Below are 18,767 nucleotides of genomic sequence, written 5' to 3'. Positions count from 1 at the left end.
TATAAAAAAAAAAATGTTTGGTCAAATTTAACTACTGCCCGAATCGTTAAGCTGAAACAATATTTTATTGATTTTTCGCGATATTTAAAAATTTTCTTCGACTCCATAGACATCTTGGTCTATATGCGTGAAAATATACTATACATATATACACAATATTAGAAATAGGAAATGGGTTGTGTCGTTGAATAAATTGATATATGTTTGTTTTATAAAAGTAGAAATATATTTTTATCGTTGTTATTTAAAAAATAATTAAAAATTTAAAATTAAAGTTATATACATCTAAAAAAATATTAATACATATGTATGTACAAAAAGAATAACTTACACACTTTCCCCTACTCGAATCAGATTCCCATTATTTCCTATGTATCTAGAGAACTAAAATCATGAATAACGGCAGGTCTCATGTGCCACTCTTCCTTCTCCTGCTCGAAGAATTTTTCGAATTCCTCGTAGCAAAGATTGCACTGCCGAACTCCTGTGTCCTTCATACTTGTCACCCATGATAGCCTCGTCCTTCTCGGCTTCCGAGTCCGACACGTCCAGCAAAGTTTTTTTTCGCCGTCTTGCGTTGGCGATTTTCCTTGAAGTGCCAGTCCAGGTGCTCTTGGTACTCTTTGGACTGCCGTGAAACGTCGAAACGGCGGTCGCAATTGATGCACTGCTTGTGTCTGCTGGTTGGAACGTTCGGTGCTGGTGTTACCGATGTCGACGGCAGTTGAAGTATCCCAGCGGATGCCAGACGTTGAAGCAATGCCATGGGATCCTCGGCTGGCTGAGCATGAGCACTTGAAGTTGAGGAGTTGCCGTTGCCTTCAAAGTCTGTCCGATGCGTTCTCGTCTGCCCGTGCGCTGAAAAACAGATAATACAATATTAGATTACATATTTTAAATTTTTTCAAAAATTCATAAATGAAATAGTATAGGCAACAAACATCACCCGAGTCTGAAAAAGCCACTCCCCCCTTGTTGCACACCGTACTTTTTATGATAAGTGCACGAATAGGCCACTTATCATGCATATGAAAGGAATGGGAAATTCGAGGACTTTTCAAAGTAAAACAATAGTATATTAAACATTTTGAAAATTTCGAGAATTTTAAAAATTTTGAAAATGTTGAAAATACTCATATAGACACACATATCCGTCGGATAGACTGCAGAGTGAGGAAAAACTCGATTTTCCATTCGTTTTACATGCATGGAAAGTGGCCTTTTTCGTGCACGTATGATGAAAATATAAATACCTTGATGAGCTCGATTTCCTCGCTCTTGAAATTGACCGGCCGGTCTCTCCGTCCTGAGGGCCCACTGGTTCGGAACATAATAACTCATTGGCGTATTCTGGTGATGCTGAGGCTATCTCTCCATTGTACTGCGAGGCCACTGATATGGGATGCTGCGGTTCCTTTGCTGATGTCCGCTACTTCCCTCCATCCTGCGGGACATCCGGTTCTGGCCATTGAATCTGGACATGTTCAACCTGTGTGGATTGTCAAAGAACACGAGAATCTGAAAACAAAACAAAGTACAAAAAACTTCAACTAGTAAAGGAACTGCAAATAATAAAAATCGCAGATAAACGGCAAATGACAACCGAATAAATTGAGTTAATTTTAATTTTGGTCGTTCCTGCTAGGAGACTCCGAGTCGGAGTACTGAACTGATTACTGAAGTGTTGGCACAACTCTCTTTCACAGGCATGGCAAGCGTCAAGCTGGCCCAAAGAGGCGCTGCCATCGCCGCTCCTCACTCCTGCCATCTATCTGCGCACAGTGGCTCCATCTACTGCCTTTCACTCCTGATCCACCAGCATTCTGAAATATTTTTTTTTTTATTTCTATTCGACAATTTTAAACTAATTAAATGCAAAAATAACTGCAATCGAATATTTTAATTTGTGCATAACTTAGAAAATGTAAATTATACACCGTGTAAATATGTTATCATCGCGAGCAATTAAGGTGCCATAGGGCCAAAGCAAACAGCCGCCGCAAGTTTTTCGCGTCGCCTCGGAGATTGCGACTTGAGCTCGTCAAACAGCGTAGCGTCTTTTGCTACAATATAGACTAATTTCGTAAAGCGTTTCCAGCGAGAATCGCACGCAGCACCGTGATCAAAAGTGAAAATTAGTTATAGGCTGTCTTAGCAAGCAGTAGCAGGTACAAATTACTCCTTATCTCGTGACCCTTATTCACGCTCTCGCAGACTCTTCCCTGTGTTCTCGTTCCGCGGCGTCTGACCCAGAATCGCTCGAGATAACGGAGCGGAAAGGTGCGAAAAGAAAAGGGGTGTGACTCCTTTTTCCTTTCAGCGGCGGAAGGTTCGAAGCACCTCTACTAACGGTTCGTCAATTTTAGTTGTACGAGATTGAAAAGTTTTAAATGCTTCTATGACGAATGCGATTTTTCTCATAAGAAAATGGCAATGATTCGAGGTGAAAGTACATACATAGCGGTGAAATATCGAAGCGCATAATGAAACACCCTGATATCGGCAATTAGTCGTAATCCGCTTAGAAACAATAACCTCTCGGTAAATAATTAAAAGGAATCCGAGTTTAATCATGCAGGCCTTCATTGATTGCAAGCCGCAGAACTGACCGACAAAGCTGTGTATGGTGCTGCACAATAAATATCCTTTCCGAAATTACTTCCGAGCTAAAAGTAAACCGCGTCGTTAAATCGATACAAAGAAATTTATTCCCGATTGTTTGTCGTTAAATAAATCCATTCTTCTTCGAATTTCTACGACTCGTTGTATCAGTCGTTTCCTCATACCTGGCAAAGGTGCTGCATCCAAGCATATTTATTACATCTCCGCCTACATTACCCGGCACCCGCTAAGCCTCTCAGCTCTCGACTCCGGCGCATACCCGAAATTAGACGCTTGTCGATTAGTTATTCAGCGGCGCGACGTTCGCTTATGCACGAATGCGGTGTATCCGCACTGCATTCGCGTATCAGCCATTCCTTCTGTATACACACGTGTGCATGCGAGTTGAAGGAGCTGCATGTATACCTATAGACACGCCTACATCTGCTACTGTCGTGTAACCATCCCATACCTGCAGCTCGAAGAAAGGGATATGTGGTCTGGAAGAGGGACTACGTACGTACGTACGTACGTATGAATATGCATGCGGAGATATAAACCCAGCGGCGGCAGTACAGGTGTCCGAGAGAGCTGGACGAGGGTATGCAGCTGACGTTCGCTTTGTACTACGCGGGATTGCACCAGGTTTTTAGGTGCGACCTAAGCGCGTTATTACCTGCAGCGCAGTTAGGGAGTCGGGAAAACAATGCTGGAACGTTAATTTTCGGAAAAACAAACTCGTTCGCGAATTTAATCGCCGCCTTGATAATGCACAACAGCGCGAGTACAAATCAAAACTTTCCTGCAACACATACCTATTTAATATGAACATTCATACGCGCGCGCACCGTTAGATGTATTGCTCTAGGGGCTTTCAACTTTTCGTTGCGGTTGCCAGCGCGCGCGCACAGCTTGCGCTCTCCCCTCTTGTTAAAATTCTCCGAGGCTGCAAATTTTGCGCTTTTTATTTCGATGTCTAAAATTTTAAATTGAAAACAGCCCGCGGTTCTTACACGCGTGCGCTGTATACTAGTTTCATCGCGGCCTCGGCGTTGTTGTGTTATGTTATTCTTAAAAACTTACTCCCGCGCTCTGCATGTATATGTCATCATGTGCGTGTATGGAGTACAGGCTTTAAGTGGAATCCCTCGGCTGCACCGGAATTAATTCGAAGATGTTGGCTGAGTTCTCGTTGTTTATTCAGCCTGCGTCGCTCGAATTTTCATCTCGCGAGAAAACGCGTATATATTCGTTTCAGCGACAGCCATACATGCATCTATGGGTATATATATATATATATATATATATATATATATATATATATATATAGTGCATATACCGTCTGCGCAATGCCTTCGCTTTCATCGTGTCTCTGTCGGGCTACTTATATAGCTAAATTCCGCGCCGCAACATATCAGCGCACTCATGGCTGTAGCTGCGAGTAATTTACCTCGCGCTTTTGAGCGGACGAAAGGATAAGGTGGCTAGGTGAAGTGATATTTCGGATATTGGAAGTAGACGTGTACAACTGTAGGCAACGGCGTTGCGTCGTTCGAAATATCGAGTCGCGTGGCTTAATTATTTATACTAAAAATATATTTATTTTCGACCGTTTATTTGATAAACCCTCGCCGTAAAAAAAACTGTTGCAATTTCGAAAGAGTTAGGAGAAAGTCATGCGCCCTTAGGTCGTACGCGGAAAATGAGATTTTCGCGTGAACAATGCTTTGCGGCGACTCAGTGAACCGCACGCGAGAGACAGGACAAATCACAGCATGACGTGAGGCTCGGCACTTTTCACTCAGTCGTGCTTTTTTACTATTATTGTTATAAAACAATTATTAGGAGAAAACTGACCAAAGTTCTAACCTACCTATTTTTGCGTGTTTTTCCGTCCTCTTTAAGCCTACGTAGGTTAGATTAAAGAAAAAACGTGCCAAGGTACCCAAATCGTCCGATATGTGAGCGCCAGAATTTCGTGATTTTTAGGGTCGGATTCGAGCCGATGCTTCAATCCTTAGCAGCAACATTAACCAGGTTTGCTCGCGATGCACCGTGTACACAAGTATCCTCAGTTTCTGTGGAGAGATTTTTTTCTGAGAGCAATCTCGTTATAACAAAAGGCCATCACTGAAAAGCGATATCTTTAAAGAAAAGCCCTTGTATTGATTAATTCGTGGATGAAATCAAAGTTGAGAGTCGAAATTTGCGAAATCAATTTTTAATTGAAAAAGTTTTATACAATTGTTATTTAAAATCCTATTTGTAATTGAGAAATCAATGATAATTTAATTTATACTAGGATAATGTATAATTCTTTTTAACTAGTTCATTTTACTAAAGTTATCACAATATGTTTCGAGTACATGACTTCGAGATCTATAATATAGAAAATCTTGTACGAAAAATATCGATATCGTCTCAATTTTTATCGATATTGTCTATAAAATCGATCCGATACGATACGATATCGATATTATATCGTAATATCGTGAAGCTCTAGAAAAATTAAAAAAAAAAAAACACGCATTATTCCATCCTCCGAGAAAATATCACTTCTTAGGTTTGGCCGTACGCTTGCGCTTTTTCTCCTCAGGCCGATAAGGACCGAGCTTCCTGCGCACCATGACGCCCCGCCACCAGGCCTGGATCTTCACGGCGCAGCCTCGCACGTGCTCTTCCAGTTCGCGCTGCCTACGCGCGGCTTCCTTCTCCGCCAGACAGCCGTCTATGAATTCCTGACGCTGTTTGTACTGCAACGCGAAAATCGTATTAATGTCGCCAACTTTCCATTAGCCCATTCTGCGCTTGCTATATCACGCGCGACCCCATTAAATCCCGCCATCGGATCCAAACGAAACTTGCCTTTTGAATCCAATATGACATAACGCGTATTAGCCGGACCGACTAGAGTTCGCCAGTTAGAGGTATAATTAAATTAGCAGCGTCCGGCGCCTGCGGGCACATCCATTAATAAACATCCCTGTATGCTCTCCTCTATTCCTACACACGTATACGCAATATTTACTTACCCATTAATTTCGTTTACGTCCTTCGCTGCCGTGTTTACGAATATCGTTCTATGCGAGTGTGTGTGCACATATCCGCATACGCGTCTTTATGCCGGTTATACGAAGGGTATCGAGCTTTCATCAATCACGCGCTCGAGAAGCTGCTGGCTTTTTAAATAATAGGAGAGCCCGCCAACTGTGTATACAATACGCGAGGCGAATTGGTCTTGTGATGTATTTTGAAAAATGGGTTTTTCGCGATTTAGGAATGCACGAGTGTTTTGTCGACGGCATAAGAGAAGTTAGAAGTCATTACGCGATGATTCGCGTTTTTTCTTCTCCGATTCAGAGAGAGTATGTTGCTGCTGCACACTTTTGATTTTGTAGGACAAACGAGCGATATACATATCCATCCCGAAGCGTGTTTTTCTCCTCTTCCGGACACACGGAAAAATACACCATAGCGCAGCCAAGAGAATCAATCACTGTACACACACTACCGCATCTCCCGAGAAAATCCTTTTCTCGAGCAATCTGTATCCCCCGATAAAAACGGCGCATATCGCGCGAAGAATACTATCTCCAGACAGAAACCAATCAGGAGCACTCGAGCTCTATACGGCAGATATGCAGATACGACGAGTCTCTTTCAGATGACAAAGCGGCTCGATCACACGGACGAATAATAAACGCCTGTACGTGTACATGTGTGGGTGTGTGTGTGCGCGTGTGTGTGGGTCGCGTTTCCCAAGCTCAATTCCGCGGGTCCCAGCATGAATTTTCATGAGCGCCGGACGCGCGGCTTCCGCCGCGGGAGAGACTCGATATATCGATTTCTAAGTCCAATTTCCGATTCGCCGACCTCATCTTTTCCTTCGACTCGCTCTATGTGTGCAAGCTCGTTGCTTTGAGCACGGGGAAATATCAGCGCGCCGGAAGTCGGTATTAATTCGCCGGTAATTGATTTTACCGCTCGTTATACATACTCGCAATCGTAAAGCAGAGAGTCGATGCTCTTAAGCTTCCGGTCTGATTCGAGCTTTCCTGTTCACGGCGAGCATTATATACGGTAGATCTTTAATCGAGCGAGATATGTTAACGAACGAATGCGAGTAGAAACGAAATGCTTGTACAAAGTCGGGAAAGAACGAGGGCAACTTGAATTAAAGACCTTCGCAGGAAACTTTTTCAATTCGCTGCGCGCGAAAAACGCAAAGTCAATACGCAAGAGCTGCAGCTGGTTTACCTTTCACTCGGCGACGAGCCATCTAACTTACACAATTCCGAGCATAAATAATAATGCCTCACGCTGAATAGAGGGAAAAGAAAGCGAGCCTCACCTCGAGCTGCAGCTCCTCGAGGGCGGCGCGATTCTGCTCGATCTCCTCGCGGAGCTTACGGATATCCTTCTCGTAGGCTCGGCTCTCCTCCTGTCGTCGCTCCGTCCAGTCGAGCGCGCTGCGTTCGTTTTCCTGAAAAGTCAGAGACAAGCGAAGGCTGTATAATTTTTTTTTTTTTTTCAACGAAAAGATCTATAGCCGCGCCGGAAATTAAGGAGACGGCCGTGTTTACGCTCGGAGACCTGCCGTGACTGATTGAATTTGAATTCGTCGAGTATTGTCTATATAGCCTCTGGAAAAGCGGATATAATTGTCGAGTTACAAGGAGCCATTACACTTGTCAGTTCGGAATTGGCCCCCGGAGAACCAGTACAGCGAGTTCAATCGCGTCCGTTTCGAAAGATTGCGCCTCGGCGTTTTTCTCCCCGTGTATATAACGCCGAGAGATCGAATGAAGCGAGGCTATATAGATCACTCGAACAGGGGAGGCGGGGCTGCGCTTTTACGACACTGTACAGCCCTATCCTCCGGCGGCACGTCTGCCCTTTTTCCTCTCTAGTTTCCCGCGGCACGGAGCGTTCGATTGTTTCGCAGCGAGCTGCCGCGCCTTTTCTCTCTCTCTCTCGATCCGCAGTCTCCCCGCAGAGAGCTGCAATTAAAAGCGTTTTGACATCGACGACTCGTGTTCCGCTTCTGTAACGAGGCTTTACATCATTATGATATACTCGTTACTGTATACGATCGTTACTATACCTCGATGCTCTGTCTCAGGAAGGCCTCGATCTTGCTGCTGACCAGTCGCTCGTTGTCTTCGCGAAGTCGGCAACGTTGAAGTTCACTCGTCAGTTGTTCGCGCGTCATCTGGGCTAGAAGTTCTTGCTGATCCCGACGTGAGTCCAGCCAGGCTTGGGCGTACTCGGACTCCGAGCGGGATTTCACCTCGAGTTTTTCCTTCTCGTTCTGCAAGCGCGAGGAGAATTAATCGCAAGCTCGATCGATCCTCGTCTCGATTCTCATTCTCCCGTTCATCTGATATGCGTTTATCGAGAAAGCTCGTCTAGTCTCTTCAACTTTGATCGAAGCGAGCGCTATCGAAAGCACAAAGCGAGACTGCGGAAAGCCGCAGAGAAGATAGAGAGAAAGGGAAATCAAGACGGACCGCAGAATAAGCAAGCGACTATTATTTATACGCGAGTTTGAAAAGTCCGGTGCGCTCGCTTCTGCGAGCTTTGAACTTTCGAAGCTCTGTGCTGATATGCAAATGTATATATAGCTATTGACAAAATACGAGACTCATGATCGAATGCGTCACCTGCTCATTACTTGACAAAAAAAAAAAAACTCAGTCCTTTAACGCTTCAGAATTCAGCGTTCTATCGTGAGAGGTAATGCCGCGCGTTAGAGTAAAGCGCGCTTGTTAAGCCTGATATTACAAATTGCTGCTCCGCGTCTAAAGCTTTGATTATATAACGTCAGCCACGATGCGTCAGACTCCGGGACACACCGCCGCGGCGGCGGCGGCAAATTGCGAGCAGTCACTGTTTACCAGATGATTCAGTCGACCAGCCGCCGCTAAAGTATCCGGACGTCAAGTGTATATATAAAGATAAAAACAACGAGACTATAGGTTACGGCAGTATTGACTGCGCTTATACGTGGAAGAGGAAAAACGCGAGAAAATTATCGAGTCGAGATATACATCAGTAGTTGTAGAAAAAAATTCGCTAAGTGTTCAGTGCAATCGAGAGAATAAATTATATAGCCAGCGATTGGATTCGATTCATTTACCAGGTAAGGAAATCGATGTTTGAAAAATAGCTTTTCATTCGGTGATTCATGTCAGTACTCTGCATTACGCGGTGACGGTTGGACTGCATTTATAGATGTCATTAACTGATAAGTGCTATATTTCGAAGATACATCTCGCACAGCAGATACGCGACACCGATGCACATCTTCAAAGTCTGCAGGTTCGAGCTCTCGCTATCGGTACAAAGCTCGTATCGTTGCAGGTTATCTATTGAATAATGCAATGAAAATTTAGCGTACACGATTGAAAGCGCCGAGTGGCGCATCGGTGCTAAAACTGATAGATAAATGTTTTATTTACTATTTCTGCTTCTAGCGTGTAACATGGCACTGGAAGGCGATCTAAAATTAGAGCTCGTTCAAGTGGTAAGTATGTATTGAGGAATTTATTTTACACGGCACGGAAAAGCTATATATATATTAGATTAGATTGTACACGAGGCTTTGTTGACCTTGGGAAATGTCTGGTCAACCATTCTATGAAATATATGTAGCTATTAAAAATGCACACACTCGCATAAAGACCGTCGTACTTATCTCTGAATTGATTTGATAGCTTTTCAGACATGGAGCCAGAACAAATTCCGGATCGGAAACGCGGATGGCGATGGCGCAGTACGTTGACCCGTCGCTTCACGAGACCTTTGGCTATGAGCAGCTGACAAATGTAAATATTAATCAAAATCTTCTGCATGTATTAGAAAATTATTTTCGCTTCTAAATGAACGTATTCACACAGGTTGGTAAAGCGCAAGCCTATAATCTTGGTCGCAAGCTTCGCGATCGTTACAACAACTTTTTGAGTCCGCTGTACAAGTCCGATGACATCTACGCGATCAGCAGCGATTACGACAGGACGAAAATGTCGCTGCAGCTGGTATTGGCAGGACTGTATCCACCTACACCCGAGCAGACCTGGAACGAAAATCTGAGGTGGCAGCCCATCCCGACGCATCATGTTCCACAACAAGCTGACGTCCTGTTCAAGGCTTTTGATATGCACAAGTGAGTTTTGCAATAATGCGAGTGTCCATCAATTGTTCACTAATGCTGATAGTGTTTTTTTTCTTGATTCCAATCAATATAGATACAGAAGTATCATACTTCCATTTATAAAATCACCCGAGTATAAAGAAGTTGAAAAAACGTTGAAGACGTTGAACGATTTTTTTCAAAGTAAAGGAGTCGACTCAGTGGAGAGATTCGGATTTATTGGTGTTATAGGAGTGTTTAATATATTATCGTCTCACGTGAGTGATTTTTCATCGTCTATATTTTAATGATAATAGAAGCAGCGAGATTGATTTATTTACTCACATTTGCACGCAGAAAGCATCGAAGGGTAAACTTCCAGATTGGTACACGGACGATTTGTATGAGAATTTAAGAGAAACGGTCTCTTTGTATTTTGACCTGTTGTCGTCGACTCCGGAATTATGCAAATGGCAGATCGGTCCTTTGGTAAGAAGATTCTTCGACAATGTGGACGTGAAAGGGGAGTGCACGAATCCAAGAAAAATTTATCTCTACAGCGGTCACGAATTAAACATCGCTGCTTTCACAAGGGCGCACGGTATTAAGGAGTTTCGGTACCCCAACTTCAGTAGTGCTGTGATATTAGAAAAGTTAAGAGATTCTCAAAATCGGTTGTACGTGAGGGTAAGAGCCGAAGAATTTGCGCAATTTTATATGATATAGATTATGCAGTCATGAATAGTTTGGAACCTTACCATTACAGATGCTTGCGTGGACAGGAAATGACGATAATTTTCTGCCATTAAAACTAGGAAACCATAAAGAGTATTGTCCTATAGAAGAGTATATGAAAATCGTCAAAGATGTCATTCCCTCAGACGAAGAAATAGATTCGATATACGAAGGTATTCCAAATGATCTGAAGACTCTGCACTTGAGCGACAGTTCATTTAAACCTAAGAAAAGTTCGTCTACGAGCGTTACAATGTGATGATTGATTTACACAGCCATTTAATTTTTCTTAGTTAGCTATGAAGCATAAAATTCATATTAGAAATATTGTTAATCGATGTACATTTTAATTAATTCAGTACTAAAAATTTGAATAGCAAACAATTGTGAGAAACGTGTTTCAAGTAATACATCATCAAAAGAAAGCTCATTATTAATGACTACATCACGTTTAATCGCATTCAGTGACGATAAGATAATATTGTGGCCACAAACATAACAGTGATGAAGTGTTTTTGTGAGAGATGAAAATCAATCAATTTAATCCTTTGTCTCATTCATATCTATACGTATTTATAACAAGCTCTCTCTCCAATTTTCATCGCAGCGCGATCAAAAGCACAACTACCTAAGTCATAAAGCGAGGCCCAAAAGCCCTCGAGATGTAAGAAAGACAGAAAAAGTAAAAGGAACCACAGTTGTATATGTCTAGGCTACGCGACTTGATCGTTGAGCCTTTAAAAATTTGATGTACGTAAATATATCGATGTATATTGCAATTAATTTAATAAAATACAAGACTCTATGTCAAATTTTGTTTCACAATAAGATAATTATGAATAATTATTATATAGCATCTCTGAAATGCGTCACCTGAACGTTACTTGGCAATAACCGTTCTTTCAACACTGTGGAAGTTGGCATTGTACATAAGAGATAACGCCGCGTGTGAGTTTACGTTTGTGACAGGCCTACGACTCTACAAATAGTTGCTCGGTGTCGACCAGCCGTCGCTGAAGTGTCGGAACTCAATTTTGTATAACAAAGATAAAAACAGCGAGACTCTGAGGCAATAGACTGCGATACACCGGGCCGTTTTCAACTACTTATATTGTTATCGTTGGAGGAAAAACTTTGCTAGTTACTGCCAAAAGAATGAATTATAGCTTGCGGTTCGATTTATTTGGCAGGTAAGAAAATCGATATTTTGAAAAACAGATTTTGTACAGCGAATATAAATGATTTTCGTCATTGGTTCTGTGCATTACTTTGATCTCGTTTGATGTGGAAGACTGAATTTATTTATAGATTGCATAAACTATATATGCTATATTGTGAAGATAAATCTCGTAGCAGATGCAAAATCGATGTGCATCTATACGAACGTTAGTTCGAAGTCTTGCCGGTACGACTCAAGTATCGGTGCCGGATATCTATTTAATAATGAAGTACGATTAAAAGCCCCTAGCAGTGCATCAGTACTAAAACTGATTGATAAATGTTTTATTTATTGTTACTTCTTCTAGCGTGTAACATGACACTGGAAGGTGATGTAAAATTAGAGCTCGTTCAAGTGGTAAGTGTACCGAAGAACTTATTTGACGTTATAAGTATTACAAAAAAAGATAGTATTACATTCGATAGGCTTTGTTGACCTTGGAAAAAAAAGTATTTCTAGCTGAGTTTTTTACGAAGCATGTAGCTATTATTTATTTTCCTCGTGATAACGTAACGATAATCGGAGTGAAAGCTCATTTTAGTTGCAATATTTATCAATTTTAATAATACTATCCAATAATTTAGAATATTGAAGGTATAATTTTTGTAGAGTTATTATCGTGCTCGATAAGAGCTAATCAAAAGGCCCCAACAATACGAGTTGTTATATTTAGGAATTTATTCTTTCAGCTTTTTAGACATGGAGCAGGACAGTTTGCAAAGCAGAAGCGCTGATGGTGATGCCACAGGACATTGACCCGTCGCTTCACGAGACCTTCGGCTATGAGCAGCTGACAAATGTAAACATACCAATTAAAATCCTTGATCTATAATAATAAATTATCTGCTTTTAAATTAATTTTTTTCACACAGATTGGTAAAACGCAAGCATATAATCTTGGTCGCAAGCTTCGCGATCGTTATGACAATTTTTTGGGTCCACTATATAAGCCGGACGACATCTACACATACAGCAGTGATTACGATAGGACGAAAGCGTCGCTACAGCTGGTATTAGCAGGACTGTATCCACCCGCACGTCATGTGCTGCTCATGGCTGTCGTTCTCCACAAGTTAGTTTCAAATTAAAAAATAAGGGCGTGTTCCATTATTAACTATATGGTTCGCATTTCATTGAAGTTAAAAAATTATGAATACAGATTCGAAGGCGCCGTGAAATCTTTCGAAGAAACGCCCCAGTACAAAGAAGCACTAAAAGCAATACAGGGATTAGACGATTTTTTCCAAAGCTAAGGAATCGACTCGCTGCAGAAATACGAAGTTATTGGTATCCTGGCAACATTCAGTGTCTTAGTATCTTACGTCATTAATTTCTTATCAGATACGTTAATAGAATGCGTAAGTTAGTAGAATTCATTTTATTCAATTACTCATATTCACACGCAGAAAGCATCGAAGGATAAACTTCCAGATTGGTACACGGATAGTTTATACGAAAACCTTAAAGAGAAGGTTGAGTTATATTTTGATCTGTTGTCGACGACTCGGGAACTATGCAAATGGCAGATTGGTCCATTGGTAAGAACATTCTTGGACAACATGAAAGTAAAAGGGGGAAACACGAATTCGAAGAAAATTTATCTATACAACGGTCACGAATTAAACGTTGCAGCTTACGCAAGGGTGCACGGTATTAAGGAGTTTCGGTACCCTAATTTCAGTAGTGCTGTGATATTAGAAAAGTTAAAAGATTCTCAAAATCGGTTTTACGTGACGGTAAGTGCTGAAGAATTTGCGCAATTTTATGATATAGATTATGCAGTCATGAATAGTTTGGAACCTTACCATTACAGATGCTTGCGTGGACAGGAGATGACGATAATTTTCTGCCATTAAAACTAGGAAACTATAAAGAGTATTGTCCTATAGAAGAGTATTTGAAGATCGTCGAAGATGTCATACCGTCCAAGGAAGAAATGAATTCTTTCTACGAAGGTATTCCTAGTCACTTGAAGACTTCGTCCTGTAGTGATATTTATTTACAAAACTAAAAGAGATCCATCTGAGCGCGCTGCATTGTATGATGAATGTATGTTATGATTAATTTATACGCAGCCACTCGATTTGTCTGAACACCGGGTGATGGCAGCACGAGTTTTACTTATTGCTAGGAAATATAAGAAGAAGAAGATTCGATTTGTCTCAGTTGGCTAGTAATGTAAAATTGAATATTACAAACATCGAGAGTTCACAATTCACATACATTTCAACGTACAATCCAGTAGTGGTAATTTAAATTGTAAACAATTGTGAAAAACGTGTTTTAAATCATTTACTATAAAAAGAAAGCTCATTATTAGTTGTTTTATCACATTTGAGCCTATCGATGTATATCGCAATAAACTTTACGAAAGACAACACTCATTGAATCACGTTTATATATCTTCAATGAATTACTTATATCTAACTATGCTTAGCGGAGAGAGAGAGAGAGAGAGAGAGAGAGAGAGAGAGAGAGAGAGAGAGTTCCCTAACATGAACAACTCCCAGTGTGGTTATTTCTGTTTCTAACTTTTATCAAAGATGACGTCATTTTGAGACGGTTATCCGATGCACATTTGTGATCTATTGTTCCGCGTCTAGATGCTCGGTGATTCTGCTGATTTCAACAGCTATGGTGTTGAATGAGAAGATAAAGTATTTCAAAACTGTTTTACCGATTGTCTTTAGTGCTGTTTGGCTACGGCACTAGATTTTAAATTTTTAAGTTCGTTAAGATAAGATTGTTCAATACGCGGAATAGTGACATTGATCTTACAGCGCATACTTACAGCTCTTGAGGAAAATCATGAGATGAATATAGAAACGGTTATTTGAATAATAGATTGCTGAGTCGTCATGTTTATCAGTTGTTTGAGGAAAAGATTTTGCTAGGAGCTCAATGCTGGGTGAATCAATAAATTTTATGACACGCCGTGGCATTAACTTTGATTTAAATAATAATAATAGGACGCAAACGTGGGAGGATAACCCTTTTTTTGACCTATTACTATTATTTTATAATATGGAGAGGAGTTCCAATATCTGTAACCTTGATTTAAGTCTCGCTCGTGCAAAAGTGCATTCGCTAAACCTCGGTTTATGCACATTGTTTCATAAAATATCGTACGATACTAGGGGATAAAGGAATTTCATCCTCGTGAGAACTTATTAAATGATTAATTAAAATCTCAATTAAATCTCGTTTGATAAGACGGAATTTATAGATGTTATTAACTGATAATTGCTATTGAAACGTTATTCTATACTAGAAGCAACACTAGCACATTCTAGAAGTTTGATTCGAGGTCTTGCTACATCAGTACGACTGTCGTATCGGCGCAAGCATCTATTGAATAATTTAATGGAAATTTAGTGTGCGATTTAAAGCGTCGAGAAGTGCATCAGTTATAAAATTTATTGAAAAATGTTTTATTTGCCGTTTCTTTTCTTAGCGTGTAACATGGCCTTGGCAAGCGACTTAAAATTAGAGCTCGTTCAAGTGGTAAGTGCATACCAATAAATTTTGTTCGTGCTACACTTGCGATAAAATAGCACATTCTAGTTTCTGCTTAAAGTAGCTTATAATTAATCTACTATACGAGATAGCATTCATGCCAATCACGTACACATTGTTGTAGCTTTTTAGACATGGAGCAAGAACCAATGCCAAGTCAGAAGTGGAGATGGCAAAGCCACAGAACATCGACCCCTCACTACACGAGACCTTTGGATATGAGCAGCTGACAAATGTAAGTATTAATCGAAATCCTCCGTATATATTAGCAAATTATTATTCGCTTCTAAATGTACGTATTCTCACAGGTTGGCAGAGCGCAAGCCTATAATCTTGGTCTCAAGCTTCGCGATCGTTATGACAATTTTTTGGGTCCACTATATAAGCCAGATGACGTCTACGCGTATAGCAGTTATAACGATAGAACGAAAATGTCGTTGCAGCTCGTATTAGCAGGGCTGTATCCGCCTACAGCCGGGCAAATCTGGAACGAAAATCTCAGGTGGCAGCCCATCCCAACGTATTATGTTCCACAAAAAGCTGACGTACTGCTCAAGGCTAACGAGATGCACAAGTCAGTTTCGAATCAAGCAAAGCCGTACTCCGACGTTGACAATGCTTAATATTGTATTTTTGTTCGAAAAAATGTAAATGTAGATACAACAGCCTCTTGTCGGCCCTAAAAAAAACGCCACGGTACAAAGAAGCAGAGAAAACGTGCATGAGACTCAATGATTTCATGCTGAGCAAAGGAGTCGACGCACTTCAGAGATACGGATTATTCGGTAACATAATAGTGTACAATATCCTATATTCTCACGTGAGTAATTTTTTATCGTCTGTTATTTAATGGCAATAGAAGTAACAAGATCCATTTATTTGCTCACTATCACACGCAGAAAGCATCGAAGGGCAAACTTCCCGATTGGTACACGGACGATTTGTTCGAGGAATTCAAAAAGGATATAGTTTTGTATTTCAATCTCACGTGCTCGACTCCGGAACTATGCAAATGGCAGATTGGTCCTTTGGTAAGAAGATTCTTGGACAACATGAACGTAAAGGCCGAAACGACGAATCCGAGGAAAATTTACTTGTACGGCGGTCATGAATTAAACATCGTTGCTTACGTAATCGCACACGGGATCCAAGAGTTTCGATATCCCGACTTCAGCAGTGCTGTGATATTAGAAAAATTAAGAGATTCTCAAAATCGGTTGTACGTCAGGGTAAGGAATGATGAAATTCGCGTTAATTTTGCTTTCTACAAGCTGTGAACGTCTTTTGCAGATGCTTGCGTGGACCGGAAATAACGATACATTCCTGACGTTAAAGCTAGGAAACGGCAAGGAATACTGCCCTATAGAAGAGTACACAGAGATCGTCAAAGACGTCCTACCGTCCGACGCAGAAATAAACTCTATGTACGACGACATTCCAAATGGTCTGAGTCCTCTGCACTCGAGCGATGTCGCTCTCAAATCTTAGGAGCCAATATTTATCGACATACCGAAATACATAATTTACATCGAACGCCGCAATCATATGGGAAATTGTATCCGTCGTAGTAATGTTATAATTACGCTTTATTATATTTCTCACCCTAAGTCTCAGCAGTTCAGCTCTCAGCCGCTCCTCTTCCCGTTTTCTTCCTCTCTGGCTTGTCGCCTGCTCCTGACGCATCTGCACGAGTCTCTCCTGCACTGCCCGAGCTCTCGCCAACAATTCTTCCTCGGCGTTCCGCGCCTCCACCTTTTTACCAACCTCCTCCACCAGGATGTCCAAGTGGCCCTCGCTCCTCAGTGTCTCCTTCGCCGAATGCACGAGATTCAGCAGCCACTGCCTGCGCATTGCGGCGCGAGTTCATTTTTCAAGCCATCTCAGAAAACTATAGAAACACTTACGTGTCTTGTCGCAGCTTCTCGAAGACCACCTCCTCGTTGCCCATCTCGAATGCAGCTCGATTCTCCCTCGACTCCTGGCCTTTAGAGCTGCAAGAAAATTCACCGACGATCAAGCGGCCGGTTGGCGAATTCGGGGAACTCGAATATACTCCTGGTCTCTGATGGTCCCGTGGTATAGATACGGGCACATATACTAGCCTCGCATCCGGTTGCACGCGCCAGTAGTCCGTAGCGAAGCGCGTGGGTCGGTAGCTCGGTACAAGCTGCTTCTTCAGGCTGCACTGGTATACGGCCAATGCATCGGTGCATTCCTCGAGCGCTGATAGCGCCAGGGCCTGGGCCAGCCCTCGCAGGCGCGACGGCATCGCCAAGGCTGGGGTGATACCCGCTGACTCCATATACGTGCTTCCTGCTTCCGTTCTTCTGCCGCGGGACGATTTACTCGGCTGCGCTTTTGCGATATCGACGGAAACTTCAATTTTATTAAAGTTGCAGATTCGTTCGTTTTTCTCGAAGAAATATCGATCATTATTTCAGAAGCAATTTTCACCAACGAACGAATGAAAATCGCGCCGTTATTCGCGGCGAAAAAAAAAATCGAACGCCTCATACACACCCGACTGCATCGGTCCGTTCGAAATAACGATCCCAATTGCTCTAACGAATCCGCGGCGCTGCAGAAAAAAAGAAAGTTGAACTACATCAATACATACCTGTCCACGAGGCGCAGAGACCCGATGCAGGGCGAACAACGCAATCCTCTAGCGCTCGCTCACACTCCCTACTACGTACCGGATGCGTTCCAGTGCGCACTGAGTAACTACTTCCAAGTGCTTCGAATGGGCACCGATCGCCGCGTTTCCCCGGCAACAACCATACACTCCGCGCCTGGCCTGCTATTATCGTCGCTGCTGCTGCTGCTGCTGCTGCTGCTCTTTCGCTCGGTCGTCTTCATTTCTCTTGGCGCGCGTGCTCAGGAAAAAGAAAGAATCGCGACGATGCACTGCTCGGAAGGAGAGAGACTTTTTATACTCTCGCGTGTACTCTCACCGGGCTTGCGAGATGGTTACATCCTCTTTTTCGAGGACTTTTTCGAAGGGCTTGCCCTGTCGAGACTAGTAGCGTGTTTGGTCGATAATAGTCTGGAGCCACGCGAGTTTACGTAATTTTTTGATCGCGCGCACGCTGTGAAGCGGAAAATTGGCGCCCAACCGTTTAGTCGGTAAAGCAGACTTTGATATTACGACGACTGTCTACCTGCACTGTGGCGAGAGGCAGCGCGGCCCGCGAAACTTTAAATGAAACTTAAATAAGGCTCTTAAACTGGCGGGAGAGCGCGGTATTCTTGAAAATGAAATTATAGGCTCGCTGCTCGCAAGCTCGAAGTTTAGATTGTAATCAGTCGTCAAAACAGCTCTCCCATCTCTCTCCCTTCCATCGCAGGAGTAATTTAAAATTAATTCAATCATACATACCTGCAGCCTCAAGTGTACAGAGCGTAGGCTGCGAAATTGCCGATTGGTCGGTGCGCTCGTCCAAACTTTCTTCGAACTCTCCCTTTCGCCTCGACTTTTTCTCGGAATGCAGCAGCAGCAGCGAATTAATTCAGCTGTACCGCTGCGTCTCACGGTCAACTCTTGCATACATCTCAACGAGAAGA

General features: G+C 42.2%; 5 protein-coding genes across 11 annotated transcripts in view; 3 read left to right on the top strand and 2 right to left on the bottom strand.

Annotated features, from left to right (window-relative positions):
• Window positions 1-18,767, top strand: part of nAChRa3 (nicotinic acetylcholine receptor alpha 3 subunit) — a 110,064-nt gene that overhangs the window by 6,171 nt on the left and 85,126 nt on the right. The gene's annotated exons all lie outside the window — the stretch shown is intronic.
• LOC100678991 lies at window positions 47-1,721 on the bottom strand. Of its 2 annotated transcripts, none has more exons than XM_031927249.2 (2): window positions 1,254-1,721; window positions 47-847 (listed from the first exon to the last, which is right to left on the bottom strand). In XM_031927249.2, exons 1-2 carry the CDS (start codon window positions 1,329-1,331, stop codon window positions 503-505), a joined length of 423 nt encoding a protein of 140 aa, XP_031783109.1. In that variant the 5' UTR covers window positions 1,332-1,721; the 3' UTR covers window positions 47-502. The 2 variants fall into 2 exon arrangements, with proteins under 2 accessions (XP_031783109.1, XP_008205323.1); XM_008207101.4 differs by having other exon boundaries at window positions 173-858.
• On the bottom strand, window positions 1,718-9,054 carry LOC100678961 (dynein regulatory complex protein 9-like). Its single transcript, XM_031927248.2, has 5 exons — window positions 7,706-9,054; window positions 6,953-7,084; window positions 5,177-5,354; window positions 4,475-4,679; window positions 1,718-1,823 (listed from the first exon to the last, which is right to left on the bottom strand). The coding sequence occupies exons 1-4, from the start codon at window positions 7,811-7,813 to the stop codon at window positions 4,612-4,614; spliced, it is 486 nt and encodes a 161-aa protein (XP_031783108.1). The 5' UTR covers window positions 7,814-9,054; the 3' UTR covers window positions 1,718-1,823; window positions 4,475-4,611.
• On the top strand, window positions 8,875-11,280 carry LOC107980459 (venom acid phosphatase Acph-1). The gene is made up of 7 exons (XM_032597826.1): window positions 8,875-8,941; window positions 9,078-9,127; window positions 9,318-9,428; window positions 9,501-9,766; window positions 9,849-10,011; window positions 10,091-10,420; window positions 10,500-11,280. The coding sequence occupies exons 2-7, from the start codon at window positions 9,086-9,088 to the stop codon at window positions 10,725-10,727; spliced, it is 1,140 nt and encodes a 379-aa protein (XP_032453717.1). The 5' UTR covers window positions 8,875-8,941; window positions 9,078-9,085; the 3' UTR covers window positions 10,728-11,280.
• Window positions 11,332-16,810, top strand: LOC103315929 (venom acid phosphatase Acph-1). Of its 6 annotated transcripts, none has more exons than XM_031927235.2 (14): window positions 11,332-11,658; window positions 11,995-12,044; window positions 12,377-12,486; window positions 12,560-12,759; window positions 12,847-12,974; window positions 13,094-13,225; window positions 13,320-13,423; window positions 13,501-13,642; window positions 15,142-15,191; window positions 15,328-15,438; window positions 15,512-15,777; window positions 15,861-16,023; window positions 16,103-16,432; window positions 16,494-16,810. In XM_031927235.2, exons 6-14 carry the CDS (start codon window positions 13,201-13,203, stop codon window positions 16,689-16,691), a joined length of 1,389 nt encoding a protein of 462 aa, XP_031783095.1. In that variant the 5' UTR covers window positions 11,332-11,658; window positions 11,995-12,044; window positions 12,377-12,486; window positions 12,560-12,759; window positions 12,847-12,974; window positions 13,094-13,200; the 3' UTR covers window positions 16,692-16,810. The 6 variants fall into 6 exon arrangements, with proteins under 6 accessions (XP_031783095.1, XP_032453714.1, XP_032453713.1 ...); XM_032597823.1 differs by adding an exon at window positions 11,777-11,916 and having other exon boundaries at window positions 12,847-13,000; window positions 13,094-13,423; XM_032597822.1 differs by having other exon boundaries at window positions 12,847-13,000; window positions 13,094-13,423.

The sequence above is a fragment of the Nasonia vitripennis genome, chromosome 3 (assembly GCF_009193385.2).
Source record: "Nasonia vitripennis strain AsymCx chromosome 3, Nvit_psr_1.1, whole genome shotgun sequence".
Lineage (NCBI taxonomy): Eukaryota > Metazoa > Arthropoda > Insecta > Hymenoptera > Pteromalidae > Nasonia > Nasonia vitripennis.
This window is presented reverse-complemented; position numbering and strand designations above follow the sequence as displayed.

Bases quoted from the DNA above. Each gene is read 5' to 3' on its own strand.
- LOC107980459 (XM_032597826.1), top strand. From the start codon at position 9,086: ATGGCACTGGAAGGCGATCTAAAATTAGAGCTCGTTCAAGTG. The intron at 9,429-9,500 runs GTAAATATTAAT...GTATTCACACAG, and splicing joins GCTATGAGCAGCTGACAAAT to GTTGGTAAAGCGCAAGCCTA. The intron at 10,012-10,090 runs GTGAGTGATTTT...ATTTGCACGCAG, and splicing joins TTAATATATTATCGTCTCAC to AAAGCATCGAAGGGTAAACT.
- LOC103315929 (XM_032597822.1), top strand. From the start codon at position 13,247: ATGAAAGTAAAAGGGGGAAACACGAATTCGAAGAAAATTTATCTATAC. The intron at 13,643-15,141 runs GTATTCCTAGTC...TTCTTTTCTTAG, and splicing joins AATGAATTCTTTCTACGAAG to CGTGTAACATGGCCTTGGCA. The intron at 16,024-16,102 runs GTGAGTAATTTT...TATCACACGCAG, and splicing joins ACAATATCCTATATTCTCAC to AAAGCATCGAAGGGCAAACT.
- LOC100678961 (XM_031927248.2), bottom strand. From the start codon at position 7,813: ATGACGCGCGAACAACTGACGAGTGAACTTCAACGTTGCCGACTTCGC. The intron at 7,085-7,705 runs GTATAGTAACGA...CTGACTTTTCAG, and splicing joins TCCTGAGACAGAGCATCGAG to GAAAACGAACGCAGCGCGCT. The intron at 4,680-5,176 runs GTACGGCCAAAC...ATCTCTCCACAG, and splicing joins TGAGGAGAAAAAGCGCAAGC to AAACTGAGGATACTTGTGTA.
- LOC100678991 (XM_008207101.4), bottom strand. From the start codon at position 1,341: ATGAGTTATTATGTTCCGAACCAGTGGGCCCTCAGGACGGAGAGACCG. The intron at 859-1,253 runs GTATTTATATTT...TCTGTTTTTCAG, and splicing joins AGGAAATCGAGCTCATCAAG to CGCACGGGCAGACGAGAACG.